The sequence below is a fragment of the Arachis ipaensis genome, chromosome B02 (assembly GCF_000816755.2).
Source record: "Arachis ipaensis cultivar K30076 chromosome B02, Araip1.1, whole genome shotgun sequence".
NCBI classification, from domain to species: Eukaryota; Viridiplantae; Streptophyta; class Magnoliopsida; order Fabales; family Fabaceae; genus Arachis; species Arachis ipaensis.
Genome location: NC_029786.2, coordinates 46220203 through 46243163, shown reverse-complemented (window position 1 = coordinate 46243163; position 22961 = coordinate 46220203). Strand labels below are relative to the sequence as shown.

At 34.9% G+C, this 22961-nt stretch overlaps 1 protein-coding gene across 1 annotated transcript in view; it reads left to right on the top strand.

Moving 5' to 3' along the window:
• Positions 1–20608, top strand: part of LOC107625272 — a gene marked incomplete in the record, with an annotated part of 25958 nt that extends 5350 nt beyond the window's left edge. The window contains 16 exon segments of the mRNA XM_016327871.2: positions 536–605; positions 978–1059; positions 1371–1435; positions 3234–4316; positions 4453–4515; positions 4593–4639; positions 7676–7721; positions 7833–7912; positions 10499–10612; positions 12920–13001; positions 15527–15652; positions 16694–16774; positions 17493–17618; positions 18718–18880; positions 20137–20161; positions 20273–20608. Of these exon segments, the coding sequence (XP_016183357.1) occupies positions 536–605; positions 978–1059; positions 1371–1435; positions 3234–4316; positions 4453–4515; positions 4593–4639; positions 7676–7721; positions 7833–7912; positions 10499–10612; positions 12920–13001; positions 15527–15652; positions 16694–16774; positions 17493–17618; positions 18718–18780 (2128 nt within the window).

The following is a 22961-nucleotide window of genomic DNA, read 5'->3' as shown; positions in this document are numbered from 1 at the left end:
CTTCTTCCCCTCGGTGCATGTGCGCTTGTCTCACCTTTTGAATTGAAAAAAAAAAAGGTGATACAAGTCTTAATGGAAAAAAAGGGGGCTACAAACCTCAATGGGTCATGCTCATTCGCTCGGTAGAATTTTTACAGTGCCAACTGTGGGCTTTTCCTTGATGTTAGAAAATGATCTTTGTTGTTGCTGTTGCAAGCATCTTTTATCTTGAATTGGATTGCCATTTTTTAATTGAAATTTTGTATTGGTTGAATTGCAGCAAGGATAATGTTGGGGACCATAATATGTTGTTATATTCTTCCTTATCTGAAATCTGATGTTAAACTGTTGCTTTGTATTTATGTACTGCATTTTAAATAATTGACTGAGTTGTAAGAAGGACAATATTTTTTGTTTTCGAATTCCATTAAATTAAGCTCATTTCTTCAGGTTTTTCCCCCTTTATAATCCAAAGTCTTAGTTTCTGCTTTGCCTTTACATGCTGCTTTAAATTATTATCTTATATATCTGGTGAGAAATTTGTTTCATCTGGCAGTAAAAGAGAACCAATATGGAATGAGGAGTTTACTTTTAATATAAAGCAACCTCCAAGCAATCCTCTACAGGTCTTTCTCTCTCTCTCTTTGTCTCACTCTTATGTGGATGATTTGTGTAAAAATTGTTTTGATAGAACACTGTTTGATCAGGTGTAGCTGAATCACCTAGTTAGACAAGACTTGATTTTTGTTTTTCATCTTGTGCTGTTGTTTGAATCATGTATATCATTTCCTGGATGTTTACTCCTATGGTGTTATTTAGACAAAGCAGCTTGTAGCTTTAATCAACTACTTACAGTCGGAAATATAATTTCCTTTCATTACGGGTAAATAATGAAACTATTTATTGAAAAATTAATAATAAATAAGATAAAGGTTTTGGTGTTTTAAAATTATCTTAAAAATTCACACCAGTTTTCTAACAAATGGCAATAATCTTAGGTTGCAGCTTGGGATGCAAACCTTGTGACTCCTCACAAACGCATGGGAAATGCAGCGGTTGACTTGAAGTGGCTTTGTGATGGTAAGTGAGGACTGAAAAGCTTGTAAGATATATTGATGCTATGCTGAATGTTTTTCAATGTTTCTTAATGCTTTAATTTGGGTTGAACTCTTGCCTCATTTTCTTACAGTTATGTCTGACTGATATGTTTACTTGGGAATTTCTTTATTTTTATTCATTTTGTTGCTGCCAAATGGCAATAAAGTAATACAGACATTAAGATATGATTTTATTCAGTAAGGTCTCATAAAGCTCAGTTATTTTTATTGGAGTTATGTTGCTGCAACACGTGTCCAAGATTTTCTCAAATAACAACAATGCACTTTTTGTAGGAGATGTTCATGAAATAGAGGTGGAGTTGGAGGGAATGGGTGGTGGTGGAAAGGTTCAACTGGAGGTATGTTTCTTTTTAATGGAGAAATGGAGAAAAATGTTTACAGTATGCTTGAGAATTACTTACCATTTATATTTTAGTGGTCAACACATTACCTAGGCTATTTGTACTTAATGCTCTTTCTTTCTTTCTTTCCTTTTTTTTTCTTTATAGAGAAAAATAATCGTTAAAAGACGAATTACAATTTTCGCAACATGATAAGACATTTACATATAGTTGAAAAATGAACTAAAAGCCATGGAGGAAAACCATGCAGGAAAGGGTTGCCAAAAACTTATATTGTTTTATGCCCTATTGAAACTTAATTTTCTTAAGTTAACATTTCATCCTTTCCATTTGCGGGGGTAAGGATGCGAACGTCTATGATCCTTGTATCTCTCAAGTGGACGCCTCGTACAACTTTATTGGAGGTTATATGCTCTTTTTAATTAAGTTCTACAAGAAAGAATAAAAATCTTGACTTTTGCTTGAACTCAAGATTATCTAAGACAAAACCAGTTCACTTTATCGTCAAGAGTGTGTTTGGGTAGAGTATTTTAAAATTTTGAAGAATTTAAAATGCTATGTAATTAAATTGTTGAAATTCAAATACATGTAATTTTAAAATATCTTGTTTGTATATGCAACAAGAGAATGAGGATGAATATATGTGGCAAGTTCGATTCCAAATTCTTTCCTTTTCTTATCAATCATGTTTTAATGAAGAGGAATTTTGAGAATTCCTTCTCTTATGAGAGCATTTGAAATTTTTTACTCCATAAAATACTTTGAATGTTGGAACTACTTAAAATACTTTGAATTTTTAATCTTCCTTATATTAATATCCGAAGCATTTAAAGTTAAAGGATTTAAAATACTGTTAAAAGAAACATTCCCTCCTCCAAATAGCTTATCCAAATTGAGAATAGACTTGAGGATAAAGGATGGAAGAATTTTAGAGAGGAGGTATTCGAAGAACTCAATATGAAAACTAACTTATCTTTCCATATTGACAATTACATACATATATTTACAATAGATGAGAGTGATACTTTCATGATTGTTAGTTTGAGTACCTAGCTTCTAGATAGTTCCTAGCTTCTATGCCATCAATAGTAATAAATATGTCTCTACTTCCAACAAGCTTGAACTACTTAAAATACTTTGAATTTTTAATCTTCCTTATATTAATATCCAAAGCATTTAAAGTTAAAGGATTTAAAATACTGTTAAAAGATACATTCCCTCCTCCAAATAGCTTATCCAAATTGAGAGTAGACTTGAGGATAAAGGATGGAAGAATTTTAGAGAGGAGGTATTCGAAGAACTCAATATGAAAACTAACTTATCTTCCATATTGACAATTACATACATATATTTACAATAGATGAGAGTGATACTTTCATGATTGTTAGTTTGAGTACCTAGCTTCTAGATAGTTCCTAGCTTCTATGACATCAATAGTAATAAATATGTCTCTACTTCTAACAAGCTTGAACTACTTCAATGCTTAATTTGATGTAAATGCACTTATCTACTATATATAATGGGCATATGGCAGAGTTTCGGTGCACAACTTTCTTTTCCTAAAATACCTTTCATCATATAATCCATTAATTTTTTTTGGGTATTTCTAAGAGTTGAACCAAAGACCTGTTATTAGAGTATAAGATACTTATTATGTTGACTAACTTTATATTTGTTATTATTACACATTCAATTTATAAGGTGATGATTTGTTACACTAATATATGTAAATAATATCAGTTTCCAATTTGATGAGTCATAAGTTGTTGATCTATAAATAAATTTTGAATTTTAGGTTAAATATAAAACCTTTGATGAAATTGAGGAAGAGAAGAAGTGGTGGAAGATACCTTTTGTTTCAGAATTTCTAAAGATAAATGGTGTTGATACTGCACTTAAAAAGGTTATTGGTTCTGATACAGTGCAAGCTCGCCAGTTTGTGGAATATGCATTTGGGCAGTTGAAGTCATTTAATAATTTGAATCTCCAGAAGGGTCAGATATCTGGTAGTGATAATGAGAAGTATGATACTGATGGCTCTGGGGAACTGAATGATTCTTCTGTTGAACTAAATATGCCTTCTCAAGAGGCTGGTAGTTCCAAAGTCTCAAAAGAAGATTGCATTGAACAGAGAAACTTGAAGGAGTTGCATAAGTATGATGGCAATACTGACAATGGACAAGATTCTGATTCATCAACACAATTTAGTGATGAAGAGCTGTCAAATCAACTTTTCTGGAAAAATTTTGCTAATGTTATTAATGCTAACATTGTTCAAAAGCTAGGCCTCTCTGTTCCAGAGAAGTTAAAGTGGGATGGGTTGGAGTTTCTAAATAAAATTGGCTCACAGTCACAAAATATTGCAGAAAATATATATATTCAGTCTGGACTTGCATTACCAGGAGGCACGGATGATAAAGATCAAACAAGTGATAAGGATAATACAAGGGATAATGATAAAACAAGTGATCAGCCTGCCATCGCTGTAATTCAATCTTCACTTCCAGAGGTCAAGAAAGCAACAGAGAATTTAATTAGACAGACTGATTCAATTTTAGGTGGTTTGATGCTTCTGACTGCAACAATTTCAAAAATGAAAAATGAAGCACGTTCTTCGGAAGAGAAAGAAACCAAAGAAGATTGTACCAAAGTAGGAGGTGATGACACACAATATTCTACTAGTCAGGAGTTTCTTCCCCCACAGAATGGATTACTGTTGGATGAGAAGAAAGCTGAAGAGATGAGAGCACTTTTTTCAACTGCAGAAAGTGCTGTGGAGGCTTGGGCAATGCTGGCCACTTCACTTGGTCATCCTAGTTTCATTAAGTCTGAGTTTGAAAAAATATGTTTCTTAGATAATGCATCCACAGACACGCAGGTCTTTTCTTTTCTCCTCTACGATATATATGCTACATTGCTACTCTAACAATTGCAGTGTATCACCCCAAATACCATTTATGCGGATATCTCATTCAATACACTTCTTTCAATTAGCTAATAATTGAAACCTCCAGGTTGCAATTTGGCGTGATTCCACAAGGAGGAGGTTGGTGGTTGCTTTTAGGGGAACAGAACAGGTAGTTCTTGCAATTGCTATTTGATATGAAATGTGGTTTCTGGTAAGTCTAAAAGATGCTTATATTTGATTTTTCAGTCTCAATGGAAGGACTTAAGAACTGATCTAATGCTTGTTCCAGCCGGGTAAAATTCATTTCCAATCTTGTGACCATGCATAAGATTCAAATATAAATGGTTTAGGCACGGATATGATTTTTGGCTGAGCACTTATGTTGCTTGACCCATGTAGCCGACTCCGTATAGTGTGACAACTTTTGTTGTTGTTGTTGTACTATTTTGTTCTAGTATCTCACTATGTTTTCACAGTTGCATATTTTAGTCTCTTGTGAGAACATGTATGATATTTGATAAATCAGCTTAATCTACAAGATGCTTCCACTTGAAATGTATACTCAAATGTACAGGGGATCATCCTCTTTATAGAGGAATTACAGAAATAGGAATAACTAGAAAATGGGAAAATACTAGCCTAAAACAAAGGAAAGATTTCTAATTATAAAATTCCTAAAATTAAGATAAACTAAAAAGGAAAGGATATAATTAATTCTATTTACAGAAAATTCATGAAAGAAATCAGCAATTTGATTTTGATTTGATTTAGTTAACACGCTTCTTCAAGCTGGCTTGAAGATATCCTTCATTGACAGCTTGCTTATTATGCTATCAAAGGTCTTCTTGGGTATTCTTTTAGTTAGAACATCTGTTGATTGCTCTGTGGTTGGAACATATGAGATGCAAATCTGTCATCTCTCAATTTTTTCCTTTATAACATGTCGGTATTCCTTTAGTTTTGTCATGCTGAACTGGATTATGGGCAATAGAAATAGCAGATTTTTTGTCACAATACAACTTCATTGGTGGGGAAATGGAACCTTTAGTTCTTGTAGGAGTTTCTCTACCCATTGTGCTTCACATATTCCATGAGCCACTACTCTAAACTCTGCTTCTGCACTACTTGTCACAACACTGTTTTTTCCTCCTCCAACTAACCAGGTTCCCTCCAACAAAAGTACAATACCCAGATGTTGACCTTCTATCCATGACATTCCCAGCCCAATCTGCATCTATATAGGCTTCTGCTTGAAGATGTACACGGTTTTTGTAGAGTAACCCTTTCCCAGGCGATCCCTTCAAGTACCTTAGGATTCTAAAGACAGCATCCATGTGTTCTAGGCCAGGTGAATGCATAAACTAGCTTACCATGCTCACAGCAAAGGCTATATCTATGGGATAAATAGATTAGCCTCCCCACCAACCACTGATGTCTCCCTTTGTCCATTACATTTTCTGGTTCAGCTGGCTTCAATTTTAAGTTAGGCTCTATAGATGTTTCAGTAGCTTTACAACCAAGTAATCTAGTCTTTTTTAAAAGATCTAGGATGTACTTCTGTTGGTTCATAAAAATGCCTTCCTTAGACCTTGCAAATTCAATTCCAAGGAAGTATTTTAATGAGCCAAGTTCTTTGATTTCAAATGCTTTGGCAAGCTTCTCCTTCAAGTCTTTTAGCTCCAAGATATCTCCTATTTGAGCCAAATAACCACTAGGAATACTAGACACAGAACTGGAATTTAACAGCCTTATGAGCTGCCCAACCTGTTCCTTACTCAAGGATGATTTTTCAGCCTCATAAGCAGTTGGGGTAGAACGTGGGACCATTTTTGCTGCCTTTAAGATGTGCTGGTTTTCCATGAATCTTCCAGTAGGTTTCTCGGGTGTGACGGGGTTTATTGCAGCGGTCAAACCAAAGATTGGAGGGGTGCTTCTAATTTGATGAACTTCTAAGTGTAGCAGGTGCCACTAAGAGTGCATTAGACTCCAAATAAGTCTGTTCAATCTTGCCTTTTCCCATCATCACAGTTTTACGGGTTTCCTCTCTTCTAACTTCAGCAAATACTTCTCCAATTGAGGGTAGGATTGCTCTTCCAATAATTCTGCCCCAAACTTCATCTAGTTCCACGTTGAGGCCTACAAGAAATTGAAATATCCTCCCTTCTTCTGCTCTTTGTTGGTGGTGTTTGGCATCAACGGCTAAATTCCACTTGTAGTTATTGAAGTGGTCAAGGTCCTGCCACATCCGCTTCAATGTGTGGAAATATTTGGTGATGTTGTCACTCACTTGTTGAATTTCTCTGGCTTTTAGAGTAAGTTCATAAATCTGGGATTTTTTCCCAATATCTGAATACATCTCCTTGACACTATCCCATAATTCTTTGGTAGTGGTATAGTATATATAGTTACTACTGATATCCTCCGCCATTGAGTTCACCAGCCATGTCATCACCATGGAATTTTGGTATTCCACACATTATATTGTGGTTCAGTAACATTAGGCTGGCTTCGCTTACCGGTGAGATATCCAATCTTCCGTCTTCCATGGATGTACATCTGAATTGATTGAGACCACTTAAGGTAGTTTGACCCATTGAGTCATGTGGTGATCTGAACTAAATGAGAGTCACCACTAACTAGTACCCGTTGCTCAGATTTTAAATTTGATGGAGTGGGAGTGGTGAGCTCCGTCTATACTGAGGAACTGTCAGCCCTAGTTGTAAATTAGAGGCACAGTGCAGAGATCCTACTCTGATACCAACTTGAAGTGTTTAAATTTTATGTATACTCAAATGTATAGGGGATCCTCCTCTTTTTAGAAAATTATAGAAATAGGAATAACTAGAAAATGGGAAAATACTAGCCTAAAATAAAAGAAAGATTTCTAATCATAAAATTCCTAAAATTAAGCTAAACTAAAAAGGAAAGGATATAATAATTAATTCTATTTACAGAAAAGATTCATGAAAAAAATCAGGATTCTGATTTTGATTTAATTTAGTCAACACTTCCTAATTTTTTTATGATGTACTTGTTGACATCATAACAAAATGGTACTAAATTTTAGGTATGAAAATTTCAATGGCAACGTGTGTCCTTTATAGGAACTCGAGCAAGATCCTTTGATTTTGTTAATTTGATGAAAAGATGGTACATGATCTGATTATCATTGTTCTTGTCAAATTTCTTAATAGTGCTTCTAGCAATGTTGGGTGCCTTAATGTATATTTCAAATGTAATTAATTTAGTCACCAAAAAAAAATGTAACTAATTTAAGGGTTGATTTAAAAAACTTTCTTTTGATAATGGCTTCGCTTTGGCTTCCATAGGTTGAATCCTGAAAGGATAGGTGGAGATTTCAAGCAAGAGGTTCAAGTATGTTAATTGCTGGCAGGTTTAGATGCCATATGTGTCTAATGATTATTAGATATCTGGAAGATGCAAGAACAGTAAACTCCTCAGTAGTTGATGGTTCTGAGATTGCAGGTTCACAGCGGCTTTTTAAGTGCATACGACTCTGTTAGGATCAGGATCATTTCTCTAATTCGACTTGCAATTGGCTTTGTGTAAGTACTTCTGTGGGCAACTTATTGCACCATGCACTGCCTTAGAAATATGTAGATCTCAGTATATCCAATTTTTAAAAACAATAAATTCACTTTCCAATTTGAAAAGGGTAGATTCAGTTGTTTTTGTTAGCAATGTCCATAAATAAATTAGTATTCCTTTTTTTGTTATCCTTGGGTACATGCTGTGGAAGAGTCAAGCAATAATTCTAGATATTAAAGGGAAAAATTCTGGGTACAATTCAATATTGATTATTATTATATTATTATTGTTGTTGTTATTATTTTCTACAAAAAGATAAAAGAATAGTATCAAAAACTTTATTTTCAAGTGGTATGGAGTTTGATACCCATGGCCATCCTTGCCAAAACTTCATTTCAACACTAATGTCGACCTATGCATCATAATGTTTCAAGGGATTTATGATTGCTATGTTTGAAAGACAGGAAGACATATCAGGAATACCATGTCTCAGACAAATTGAAGATTCTTTTTTATTATTGTTGTTATTATTATTATAATTTAGTTCCCCATATACATTATAGATTCTAACACTCACCCTTAAGCTGGAGCATATCAGTCACATCTACCAAACCTCACAATAGGCAACTTATTCTGAGGCCTCTAAAACATTGTTCACCACATCTAGCAGTTGATCATTTGAATTGAGAAAGGTTGTTGCGGTTCTGGCTCCTAATAAAAACCTTTTCTCTGATGAAGTGATATCAACTTAACCATGCTGAGTTTGTCATAGAAAACTAGGTTAGATGCTACTTGCAAGGCAGCTTGATTGTAACAAACATGAGTCATATGTCTAATCTCACAAAAGTGAAGCTCTATAAGGAGTTACTTAAGCAGATTTGCATGTGCTGCATGCCGTTGCAAGATAATCTATCTCAACCACTTTTTGAGTCTTTCTCTTTTAGGAAACGAAATTGGCTCAAAAGGGAATATTATTTCTAGAAAATGTAGGGCCTGGTAATTTTCTATTTTTTTAGTAACTTCTCGTTAAATTTAATTTTCATGTATTACCAATGTAAAGGAATTTTATACAAACAACCAATTGTATGTTGCCCCATCAGCAAAATAACTAATTTTCAAACTCATTACTTAAAAAGTCATCTAAACGCATGAATCTAATTGGATGATGGTGTAAAACATTTTACATGCATGTGCAATGCATCAAAATTGACTAAATCTCCAAAGTAGCCCCTGAGATTTACGTCATGCACAGTTTTGGTCCCTGAGGTTCTAATTGCATTGTTGTCGTCCCCAGGATTGAGCTCCAGGCACCATAATGGCCCATTGACCCCTTTTCGGCAGTGACTCAGCAAACGGAGTGATAAGTTGACACTTCCTTGCCATGCTGGCCAATGGTGAAACGATGTCGTGTGTTTTTGGCACCCAATCAGAGCAGAAATAACATCATTGATATTCGTTGGCATGTAAAACGATGTTGTGTGTTGTGGACAATGATGACACTTCGATTGTGCGTTTTTGCTTTGATTGAGTGCCAAAAGCAAACGACGTTGTTTTACCATACCATTGTTCAGTGTGGCAAGGGAGTGCTAGCAAATCGCTCTGTTTGTTGAGTCATTGCTGGAAAGGGGTCGAGTGACCATTATAGTTCTCGGAGCTCAATTTCGGGGACACCAATACTGCAATTGGAACCTCAGGGACCAAATTGGTGCACATCATGACTCTCAGCAACCACTATGGAAATTTAGTCATCAAAATTATACTCGGTTTTAGTTTTAAATTTTTAAGTAAAAAGTTCAAATAGAAAACAGAATTTTATTGTCTTCATGTTCTTCTGTTAATCAAACAAGTTCGTAATTTATCTCTGTTGTCCTTAGAAATAAAAGGACATGGTTTCTTGGGGGAAAAGTGCTTAACAACCTCAGTAGGGTTGCCTTCCTCTCTAGGCTTTTGATATACCAGGTTAACAGAGAAAATATGAGAGGAAGACGAAGACATACGAGCAAAAATGGTATTTTAGAAGGGAGACAGAGAAATGATTCAATAGAAAGAGACTGAGCTGTCTGATTTTTCATTCATCGGAAGTTGAATGTTAAAGTGTACAGCATGAAACTGAAGCTAATGTAACTGCATAGCTATAATGTGACAGCTATCTTCCGAATTGTACCGGACACTGAATGGAATTGCTAACTTTTAACAGCTAATTCAGTATGTGCTTGCATACCATACTAAATTTCCACATCCCCTTTTCATGAAAGCAAACTCAGGGTAGTAGTGACTGATCAATAATAGTGAATTTGTCATCCAGCTATCTAAATTCATAGAGCTTTAGTATGAACGTGTTAAGAAATAGGAACCTCAAATTAACGTGATGTCAGAGAAGAGCCCATATCAAGTCAGGCCTCCTGTTAAAGCTCATGGTGTAAAATTTGAGGGCATTATGTGATTAGGCATAAGCATTTCTTTTATTGCTATGAAGCATTGCTGTTAAACAGTGGTCTAAATCAGCTGTTTCTTTTCTTATAGCCGTCTAAAATATTCAGAGTGTGCTGCTACATTTCAATGATTACATTTTGATAAGCAGAAGCTATTTTCTTTTGTCCCAGAGAAGAACATTCTGAATCACTTCACAAATGGCATGTTTATGTAACTGGTCACAGTTTGGGTGGTGCGTTGGCAACCTTGCTTGCCCTTGAACTTTCATCAAACCAATTAGCTAAGTAAGTTTATTTTCTGTTTTCAGTCGCACTTTTATTTATAATTTGTTTAAGCAAAGTAGCCTTCATTTAGAAGTATACATGGAAAAATCATATTTTATGTACAATAACTCATTTTCTGCTTGTGGTACTCGGCATGTTATATGCATTGTTTCTGGTATATGTTTCTGCCATTTTAAGGATTCTATATCTACAGTAGTTAGTTTTCTCAAGGTTCATTATTTATTCATTAGAATGAAAGAGGGATAGAGAGAAATAAAGAGCTATATTTCTTGCTAAATATAATTGATAGGCCAATATGCCACTCTTTTCAAATTTTTTTTTACGAAAATGCCATTCTTTTCAAACTATTTGCTCCAGTGTCATCCTTTTGCCATCATGCAACCTTGTATTTTTTTGGCACATTGACTTAGAGGCGCCTAAGAGGAATCCGCATTCCATGAAGAAAGCGCCAATCAAGGAAGCACCTCCTATGCAAAAACGCTAAAGCGTTTAGCGCATTCCATTATGGATACGCCGATCATAAATGTGCTTGCAACTTCCAAGTTGGAAATGCATGATGCATAAGAGCTTCTGCTAACATGGAATAATTAATTTTTTTTTATTAATTAACAATTAAGATAAGTAAATTAATTAATTAATGTTAATAAAAATTGTTACATTTAAATATGCTTATCAATTTAACTAAGTTTATTAGTCATAAAGAAATACAAAAAAATTATATAATACAGTATAAGGAAATATATATCTTTGGTAAAAGAAAATTGTTATGATGAAATATAGTACTCCAATTAATTATATGTTACTTTTTAATATTCTCATGATAAACGATATTAGATAATTGATGAGAGTACTGTGGTTAAATATTTTCAACCAGATATATTAGATTTTGGGACTTTTTTGTGATTAATCCTCTTTCATTAATATTCCAATAATCGTAAAATACATCAATTATCATTATGGGAGTACTGTATTTTATAGTAGAAATTTTCCTTATCTAAGATTATGTATTTCGTTATAAGTATTTTAAAACTTTATTTTCATTTTTTATGACTAATTGTTTATGCAATTTTTTTATCATTAATACTCTTGCATTAATATTTCAATCATGATAAAATACATCAATGAGTACTGTATTTTATTAGGAAAATTTTCTATAACCAACCTTATATATTTCGTTATATGGCATTGTAGAATTTTTTTTTGTTTTTCTTTTGTCGAAAATATATTCTTACATTAAGGTTTCAATTATCAATATTTACATTAACATTAATAAATTAATTTAAACATAACGCTATTTATATTAACATTAATTAATTAGTATTACTTATTTTTAATTATTAATTATGTATACAAAATTAATTATTCCACATTAGAAGAGGTGCTTGTGAGTCCAGCGTTGCCATCTTGAAAGCGCCTTTACCTTTGGCGTGTCCTGCTAGATGCTTTAGCGTTTCTGCGTAGGAGACGCTTCCTTGATTGGTGCTTTCTCCATGGAATGCAGGTTTCGCTTAGGCGCCTCTGAGTTAGGGTGCAAAAAAAAAAAAAGAATTAGAAGGTGCAACGATGAAAAAGGGTGGCATGGTAGAAGTTTTAAAAAGAATAGTGTATTGAAAAAAAAAAAAGCCAGAATATTGTTCATGCTGAGATTGACTTTTAACCAGAATTAATATTCTTTTAAAATATTCTCTAGTGGTATAGCTTTTGCAATTCATATGTCAGTTCATGCTTAGTTTCTCTTGATGTGCTGAAAGGTTTTCGTACTTACATGAAATTTTCGAAACACGAACCCAACCCAGTTATCGATGTTCATGGATTGGCTATGTCAACTCATCTGGCTTGGTTAACCTCTTTTTCTAGGTTGGAAATACTGTTAGAACAAACACGTTTGTTTCCTCAAATAAATATCGTGTTGATTTTGTCCACTATGCCTATTTCTAATTGTTTGCTATGCCTAAGAAAATATGTAGATCTTATTTGATCCATACATACCCATAATTCAATTTGGAGAGCAAATACCAATGTTCTCTGTTGTTATATGTAGAACAATTCTGTTAAACACAATAAACTGTGCATATAAAATTACATCTGTAGTATTGATAATTACATTTTGTAGCCTGGAGGGTTGTATAGTTGCTGTATATCTTTGTAAACATGGCTGTTGAAGGCAACATATCTTGATATTCAACTTACCATAAATTCCTTTTAGAATTCATTCAAGTTTTGAACTTTCTTGGTGAGATCATTTTTCTAGTATCAACAAAATTAACCGTGCCTATTGTATAAAGTATCTAACTTTCTACCTACCAGGCGAGGAGCAATTTCTATTACTATGTACAACTTTGGATCTCCGAGAGTCGGTAATAAAAGATTTGCAGAAGTTTACAATGAGGTCAGAAAATTTAATAATTATTTTATTGGTGTTGTTTCCATTGTCTTGCTTTTAATGTTGAACTGAGTGTCCGTAAATAATGGACTGGTTTTATAAGTTGAAGGAAGGAAATCAGATACTGCAAATTATGTGCATAATTATTATCTTATGCAGCAACTTCTCTGAAAACAGAGTAACTTGATGTTTGCAACTTGTGGCGATGCATCTGGTCCTACTGAGTTACAGTCAGCACTGAACTAGTATTATCTTATGCAATTCTGCTGTAGTGTAGCTCATCTAGTATCGTATATCTTCCTAGGCCTTCTGGGAAGGGGCTTAGACTGTGGTGTGGTATTCATGGCCATCTTTTTGTTTGCCATTTGTTCTATAGTAAGACTTTCCTGAGAACCCAATATATTCAGAAACAAATGATTGATTCTTTTTGTTGGTTTTTATCAAACATCTATTCTCGCTACAAAAGGAATGCTCATGAAATTTGTAATTTCTTTTGTTATTTTTGTGGATAAAAACAGAATTTCATAAAGAAGCAGAAGAAAAGTTATCCTCCCAACAAGAAAAATACAGAAAACCAAATCATTAGTAAACCATGGCTTTCCAATCTCTCAACAAGTCTGAGAGGGAAAGTCCTGTAAAGAGACCATCTCCTTCACACCGCTTAGATGCTTGACACCTATTTCTATCCCATACAACAACTTTTCCGGAAAATTTATTAGGTAGCGTTTGGTGGAGAGACAGAGATGGAAAAACTGAGACTGAGAGATAGGGACTAAGAGACAGAGATTGAAATAAATCTCAGTATTCTGTTTGGTGCAAAATGGGAGATAGGAATTGAAACAAGAATGAAACTCTAATTTAATTTGCACAAAGGGTAAAATTGGAATTAATTAATTGAAATGAGAGTATTTTAGGTATAAAATGTAATTAAAGTTTCAGTCTCCATTTCTAAAAATTTTAGTCCTCTGTGTCCCTACTTTTTGGAGGTACTGAAATACTGAAATTTTGGAGACAGAGACAGAAATTTTAGTACCAGTCTCTAAACCAACAAACACGATACTGAGTCTCAGTCTCTGTCTCAATACTTCAAACCAAACGCTACCTTAAAGATGTGTAAATTATGCTCCTGCCAAATGCTCCAGATAGTGCCATATACTGCACATTGCACAAAGATTTTGCTTTTCTTTTTTGTTCTCCTAAATTCTGCAAATGTTGTCAATAGCAACTGATCTAAAGATGTGAGCATACCCAAGGTTCACCAAAGACACCAAACAAAGAATTCCATGAAGAAACAGCGATAGGGCAGTGCAAAAACAGATGATAGGGGAAATGGCCTTGTATGTTCTTCTAACCTACAAATTATCACGTGTTAATCCTGATAAGCACAATAGTCCAAATGAAGAATTTGACTTTAGATGGAGTAGATTTCGATATAGGTTTATCAAGGTGGCAAGGGGATGTGGTTGAGGATTGAGATTGAAATTGGAATTGAGATTACATGTTTGCAGACCAGATATATGATATATCAAGCAGCCACAATCTCTTATTAAGGTTAGAAAAGACTATGGAGCTTTGTCAAGCAGACCCAAGAGAGTTCCTAACTGGAGCTTTATCAAGTCGAACCAAGAGAGTGTCTAACTAAGAGGATTCTATCCCCTAGGTTTTGAAAAAAAAGGGAAGTCCCACGTATAAGAATGAGAAGAACCGTGTATAGAATAGAAATCCTTGATTTGATGGTTATTTAAAGAGGATAGGTAATAAAGATGGGGGAAGGTCAAATAACGACGACAATCGGTCCTCAGCAAATAGAAAATGAGATCCATCCCCTACTTTCATAGGAAGCAAAAGATTGAATGTGGCAAAACCGCTAGAAATTAATTTCTAGGGGCTAGAATGAGTAGCATAGATGTATTAGCATCCCAACCATTCCTGTCCAAACCATACTTTGGATAACTGATGCCATAGAGAGCAAGATCCTGAAGGAAGCACCAATTTTTGATACAAAAGCAATGCGCCAGACACAATTTCTGAGACCCAACTCACCTTTTATAGGACAAGAAACTTCTCAGTTCACTAAGTAATTACTATTCGTTTTGAAAGCACCACACCGAAGAAAGTCCCTCATGATCTTTGAATGGTGTTGGCCACACCCACATGGATACGGTCATACAGAACAAGGATAAGTAAATTGGAATGCTGGAATGAAATGACTAAGAGTTTGGTAAAATTCCAAATTATTACTTTATTACTATTACAATTTTCATATTTTTTGGTTCAATTTCTTAACCAATTTTAGTTTTCCTATACCAAAAGCAAAACCCATTCTTACACCATCTGATCTAGTAGAAAAGATATAAATAAAACCTCCAAATTTTAAAGTCAGCTAAGCATGTGAAGCGTCATTGCAAAGCGTATATCATCTTCCACTCTGAGTCCATGTTTCTTTTAATTTGCCATTTGTTTCATAACCATAGATTTGTTTGTTTGTGTACTTTTGTAGAACACTTAGCAATTTGCCTTTCATTTTGCAGAAAGTTAAAGATAGCTGGCGAGTTGTGAATCACAGAGATATTATACCTACTGTACCCCGGCTAATGGGATATTGTCATGTTGCTCAACCTGTATATCTTGCTCCAGGGGCTTTAAGAAATGCACTGGTGAGTGCTTAGTTTAGTACCAGCCCAATATACTATTTGGCATCTTTAATGAGCATTGATTTAACCGCTTACTTTTATTGCAACAACAAAAACAACAAAGTCTTGTTTCACTAGGTAGGGTTTGTTACATGGATCAAACGACACCTTGCATTCTATCATATATCACATCTGCAGTGAGATACTTCACACATGGATCTCACTTGACCACTTTATATGTCGTGTTGCTTTTAATATTTCTGAGAAATGACTGAAACGTGTTCCTTGCAATTATTGTTAGTTCAGAAATAGGTGGGATTTCAAGTAATTAATTTAGTCCGCAAGTGGTTGCTCGTTAGCAAATTGAGAGCATCATTAACCATATAAATGGTTAGGTTTTCAAAAAATGGTCAAAATCTCCTCTACTTATTTCATATTACATAGGTTGGAAAAATATGATATATTTTTAGTCCTTATCAATTATGCTCATTTTCCAAGTGATCTGTATACAAAATACATTTTAATTGGTACCTAAATTGGCCTAAAGATACAATCATTTCCACTTTTCTCTGCCCTTATGATACCTTGATAATGACAGAACTGGCTGTTCAGACAACCTCTAAAGCCCAATTCGTAAGACACCTGATGAAAAATGCATATGGGATGTACGAACTTCCTTAGTGTTAATACAAATCCAGCTTTATTTGCCATACTAATAACTTTTAGGAATTTCCATACCAATCTCATTTTCAGGATCTTGGTAAGATTCTGAAATCTGTTTTACTGCATTTAATTTTATTAAGTTGTTGGAATGTTATTTGGGATTTACTTATTTCTAAAGGAATTCCCTGCGATTGCTTTTGCTATTTATTTATATCATGTTACGGTGGCACTGTTGAATCCCTTGTATGATGTAACTTTTGCTATTATCGAGATCATGATAGCACACAATATTATTCATTGAAATTTACACTTGGACTCTTTCTGGTGCCTCTGTCTTACTGATAGATTGCCTAGGAAGTTGGCACTTCGTTGTTACTTATTTATTTAGTGCGTGCTTTCCAGGAAAACAAAGATATTTTGGGAGATGGTTATGCAGGTGATGTTCTTGGGGAGTCAACACCAGATATTATAGTCAGTGAATTTGTATGTTTCTTCCTATTTTTCTATTAATATTTAAATTGTTTACATACAACTGGCACAACTCTCATGCATGGTTACACCTTATTACAACATATTAAATATGCTCAACTGCAATTGGGGGGGCATGATTTCGCTTTCCACAATTTATTCTTGTATCTCGAGGTCAAGTGGGAACCGAAATTTCCATAAAGATGAATACATTTTCTGATGATTCGCAACATTTATTTGGAGAAAAACGTCAAGGAGCTGTTCATATTTAATCCATGGTTTCTCAATATCATTGCTTTGGCTTGCCTTGGACTTGGAGTATTCTAATTGAATTTTAACCTTTTGGATATTAAATATTTGTTCTCTATTTTAAATTTTAATATCAAGACATTGTGTGTAATGTTTTTCACTAATATTGTAACTTGTATCTGGATTTGCTATGAGTGTTTTCGTAATTAGTATTGTTGGTTTTGATTGTTAGATTTGCAACAAATTACTTGTTACTTTTGTCTGGACAAAATACGATGCATAGTAATGCAATTTTGGGATTTGGAACATACACACTCCAAAAACATGAAATCTTAATCCTACTGTACCATGTTTGCTTTGGATTTCACCCGATTGACTTTCACTTTAATAGAGAATTCTTCCAAATAATTTAAAGCTTCCCGTTTTAATTGTTTTAGATTTCTGTAATTTTTTTTTCCATTACTGACAACTTTGTTCCTTCCAGATGAAGGGTGAGAAGGAGCTTATTGAGAAGTTGTTACAAACTGAAATAAATATATTCCGCTCAATCAGAGATGGGACTGCCCTTATGCAGCATATGGAGGATTTCTATTATATAACATTATTGGAGGTACACTAGATGGATTGCTTTTCTATTTCCATTTGGTTTGTTATTATAACATAGAGCTTAGTTTAATTAGGAAAATCTGTAATCCTTTGGGGAAGAGAGACATAATATGAATGTTGGCATGCTATGCAAATTGTAGGTTGGGTAAGCTCATAAGCCATAATATGAAGTAGGGGAGAGTGTTAGAGTGGTGATTAAGATTCGTGAGTTTCTCTTTCCAAATAGAATGAGGAGGACAAGAAAGAGGTTAATGGTAGATATTGAAGGAAGAGGAGGAAGAAGATATTGAATGGGAGTAAGAGGAAGAGGACAAGAAAGGGGTTAATGTTAGATAGTTGGGGCAGTGACAGAAAGCAGAAACAATAAATTGAAGACTATTATTAATAATCTCAATTTGACTCCAGTGGGGAATCCCAAGAGAAAGAGAGGTAGATAACAGAGCTTAGCAGTAGCCTAGAAAGGAAAATTGCTCGAGTCCGAGTGTTTGAGAGTCTCTAGTTTCCCCCAAGAGTCCAACACCAAATTCTAGTCTCCCTGTTCACACGCACCCATTTCCTACATAAGCCTTTCACACACCTCACTCCCTAATCCCTATGCCAACTCAGCAGAGTTGCTTACAAATGTAATGTGTGGGTTACTAATCCTACCACAGAGCCAACACCAGAGTAGATCATTGCACTAATGATGAGAATGTTGTGTTTAATAGATGACAGTATTAGTTATTACTTCACTTTCCTATTTTTGTCATATTTTGGTCATATTTTGTTTTTCAGCTCCAGGCAAAGTGTTGAAATTTGAGAAGGGGTATTATTATTAATTATTAGATAATATATAGTGGTTATCAGTTTAGATGGTGCATTATAGAGAGTAGTTGAGTAGGTACTCTACATTTGTTACTCTCTTCTATATATGTTGGTGTTCTCTCTTGGGACACACACAAGTCATATATTATCTTTTCTCTTTTGTCTAGTTACTCTAATATATCTGCTGAGTAACCATTAATCTTAACAACTATTATTATTTTTTAGCACTTGTAATTTGTTCATTCATCTCTTTTGATTACTGATTTTATGCCATTTCTTTGTTATATAAACTATTTCAGAACGTAAAATCAAATTACCAAACTGTCTCAAGGCCACAATCAAATGAAAACTACAGGCTATAATGAGGGAACTGCAGCTCAACATTGGGAGGCCGTCAGTCGAGTTGCATGCATAATAAGTATGATACAATATGTTCCATGTCACACAACCAAATCTTTAATGGTATGCCAACCTCTGCTCTCCACTAAGCATTGTATTTTGTAAAATCAAAGCATTAAAACAATTTTTTTTATGACACGCAAATATTAAAATGATAAATAGTAATATACCAAAACAGCAGGCTTTCTGTTTCTTCTATCTTCTGTTTACTGGCCAAGCGTCAATTAGTATGCAAAATAAAGTTTTTTTTTATCCCAACGTGGATCCATAGGCTTTATGTCATTTCACCTGAAATCAAATCTATTTACCACATCAGTTATTCTTCACCTCTGTCCTAGAATTTGTTTTACATGTATGAAACTGATTTTGTTTAAATTTTTTCATGTCATTAATCCATTAGTTTCATGTTTTAAACTATTTGTTGAAAGTCATCTTCTAGAACTTCTAGGTCTAACGAGTAAATTTTGTAGTTTTATTTTCTGCTGCATTTCATTGAGAGATATTGAGGCATTAGACATTCAGACAAGAACATAGAGACACAAAAATTAGTTACTTTGTGTTTTGTTTGGCAATAATTTAAATACAAATACAGAACAAAATATTAGAAGTCTTTTTTACCCTTGTCATCTTCCTCTCACATTCTCACCATCTGCATTCTCCACCATCCACCACCACTGCCACCATCCTTATGAAACATCAACTAAAACAAACAATCACCAACTATAACTACTTCAACATTAAAAAAAAGGAAAACATCAAGACAAATTTCAGGGTGAAACAAAGATAGGGCTGATGGCTGAGGGGTTGGGGATGGAAAGGATGATGAAGAGGACGAAGCCTGAGAAGACGTAGATTAAGAAATAAGAAGCAAACAAGGAGATGTTGTCAATACTCAGAGGAAACAACGCCATCGCTCCCGAATGTCGCAGAAAAGACGAATCAGATCTGGGACTCTTCTGTGGCCAACGTGGAAGCCAAGATCGACCCCCTTCAGTCACAACTCCTCTCAGTGGCCACTGCCATCATCCAATCTTCATTCGTGTCCACTGCCAATTTAGCCTTGAACAGTGGAGGAAGGTGAAGATGGACGATCTGTGTGTGTTGAAGAGAAAAATTAGGATTATGTAAATGTGGATATAAAATTTTGATAAGGATAATAAGGGGAACTTTTTTGTTTTAATTAATGTCTCTTTTTTGGAAGTACATAATACTCAATTTATCGTCCAAGGACATAGTATGTTGCGCTTGTCTCTTCGTTCCAAACATATTTGTGTCTCGATATGCATATCTTAATGTCCTGTCCTTGAAAACAAATGTAGCCATCATGATTAAGGAATAAATAAGGTTAGAGTTTTTTGTGGAACATATTGCAATATATTTTTAAAATCCTCTGACCCGAGTCTCTAGAAAGCACAATTTTTAGCGTTTCACTTATCTTTTTAAATGTTTTGGCAGTGAGGAGAATGGCAACGATGCAGTATTTTCAGTATAGATGACTGGAAATGGAACCGGTATAGATGACTGTGCACATGGAACTGAACAGTGTAAGTAACTCAGCTGCTAGGGACTGCAAGTAGCAAAAATATTTACAGATCGTATTTCTTATAGTATAATCATGTGTTATGATAGAAACCGAGGTTATAGCATGTATATGATTGTTCAAAAGAATAAAATCTTGTAATAAGAAAGCAACCTATTCAATGCAATTTGTGTTGTAACTAGCAAATATAAAACATGCTTCTGTGTAATGTTCAAGTCTTCCAAATGCAATTTATGTTAGTTTTTTTGGTATGCGTATGACAGTATTAAAAGATGTGATCCTGCCGTCCAGCTATGTAGAAAAACTCAGCCCTGCAAACCCCTTTTTGCAGCTTACGCCATTAACAACTAACAGAACAGTCAACAGCGTGACCTGTCTAGTTGCTGGTAAGGCCGTTATTTCTCAAAATGCAAAATACGAGCTGTTTTGTTGGAAGCGGAAAGTGATTCTTTTTAATGTGGACTAATTTGTTTTATAATAATTTTTTAGATTAATTGTCTTTTCTTTATATAGAAAATTAGTGTTATTTTACATTATACACAACCGAATCAAATTAGGTTGGTTTAGTGGTTAGTTCAATAGTTCGTTTAAGTAAGTGTCGAGAGTTCGAATTTCGCTTTATGCATGCAGTAATCCATTGGCCAACGGCAAACATTAAATGGAGCTCAGTACAGCGACAGACTAGTCTTTGGCCTGTTGAGTTGGGAGATACTGTGAGAAATAAAAAAAATATATTATACACAACCGAGAATGGATTAGCTTTTTGGTGAGGTGTTTATTAGTAGATGATAAAATTATAAATTTTTTAATAAGCATATTTGATAAAATAAAACTTATTTACAAATATATTTTACCTTGTGAAAAGATAATTGTTCATACCTTGGTCCAAAATCAAGTCAAACCTGAAAGGAATAAAGCCCACCCAAAGAAGGTGGTCTCATCTACTCCTATCTAACCTTATAGAGGTAAGGCGCGATGACAGAAATTCATCCTCACTTATCTAAATAAGTAACTACTTCCTTAGATATCTTTTATCTCTCTAGAAGGGAGATCTCAACAAACTTTCTTAGAAAAAGGGAACAATTATCCACCATCAAATGTGAAACTACACTAAAAGGTGGTTATTGATTCTACTATAAATACACTGAGACCCTTAGGGATATTCAGAGCCATTCTACTAAAAGACTTGCTTAAACTCCTTGCTAATTTAAGAATCGAAATCTTTTGCAGGTACCATCCCCCACCTCCTCGTGAAGAACTTAGACGGCAGCACTTCGGTTTCAATACAAGTTGGACGTTGCCTTAGAAGGAGTTTGGATCTCACGTTCAGGTCCAAATCACCGTTTCAGGTAATCCTTGGAACATTGGCGCTGTTGTAGGGAACTTGGAAGTCTACACCCCACTATGGTGGACGAGCAATTTAAAGATGGCGCACTGCTTCTGAGTCCGAGCCAGAACCTCATAACGATGATCAAGCCCTTGTGATACTCCCACGACAACAAGGATAAAGTAATCTTGATGGGGAAGGAATATCACAAAATCCTCACACCCGATGATTACAGTCAGAGGTACATTCACTTGAGAACGAAGGGCCCCCACATCCCACCGAGATCATGGTACTCGTACACGAACATCAAGGTCGATTAGAGTAACTCAAACAAGAGATCAAACGACAAAGAGAAGCTGAAAAAAATCTGTGAAAGGGAGGTATGGCTCAGAAGAGAACTTGAGGAAAAGCTTCTAAAAATAGAAGCTGATCTACGAACTCGGACCAACAATGAACAAGAAGAAAGCCCTTTTGGGGGAGAAGATTCCTTTATAAAAGAGATCAGGCGGGCTAGGGTTCCAAGTGATTTTAAAAGCCCCGACATGAATCTCTATGATGGCACAACCGACCCAAGACATCATCTCAACAATTACAAAAGTAGGATGTATTTGGCCGACGTATCTGATGCGACTCGTTGCAAGGTTTTTCCGACAACCTTAACCAAAACAGCAATGAAATGGTGTGATAGCTTACCACCCAAGTCGGTGACTTGCTTTAACAACTTGGCCAGGAAGTTTCTTACCCGATTTTCAATTCAGAAGGACAAAATCAAACATGCTCCAAGTCTCTTAGGGGTAAAGCAAGAAGTTGAAGAGACCTTCCGAACTTATATGGAAAGGTTCAACAAAGCCTGCATAGAAATACAGAATTTGCCTCCTAATGCAGTAATATTAGGGTTAGTTAGTGGCCTTAGAGAAGTGTCGTTCTCTCAATCCATATCAAAGTGGCATCCGACTTCTTTATGTGAAGTACAAGAATGTGCAGAGAAGTATATCAACATGGAGGAGAACTCCCGACTTAGAGATCCAGTACCGAGGCAAAACCTTTCCTAGCAAGCTCGGGATAAAGATAAGGAGGCAAAGAAAAATGAGGAATAGAAAAGCTATCACAACTACACCCTAGTTCGAGTTTTTCTTGACGATATTTACAAAGAGATCTATCACACTGAAAAATTTTCACCTCCTCGCCTCCTTAAGCACAAAAAGGCTAGAAGTTAGACAGAATATTGCGAGTATTACAAATTATATGTGAATTCTACCAATGGCTGTTATGATCTA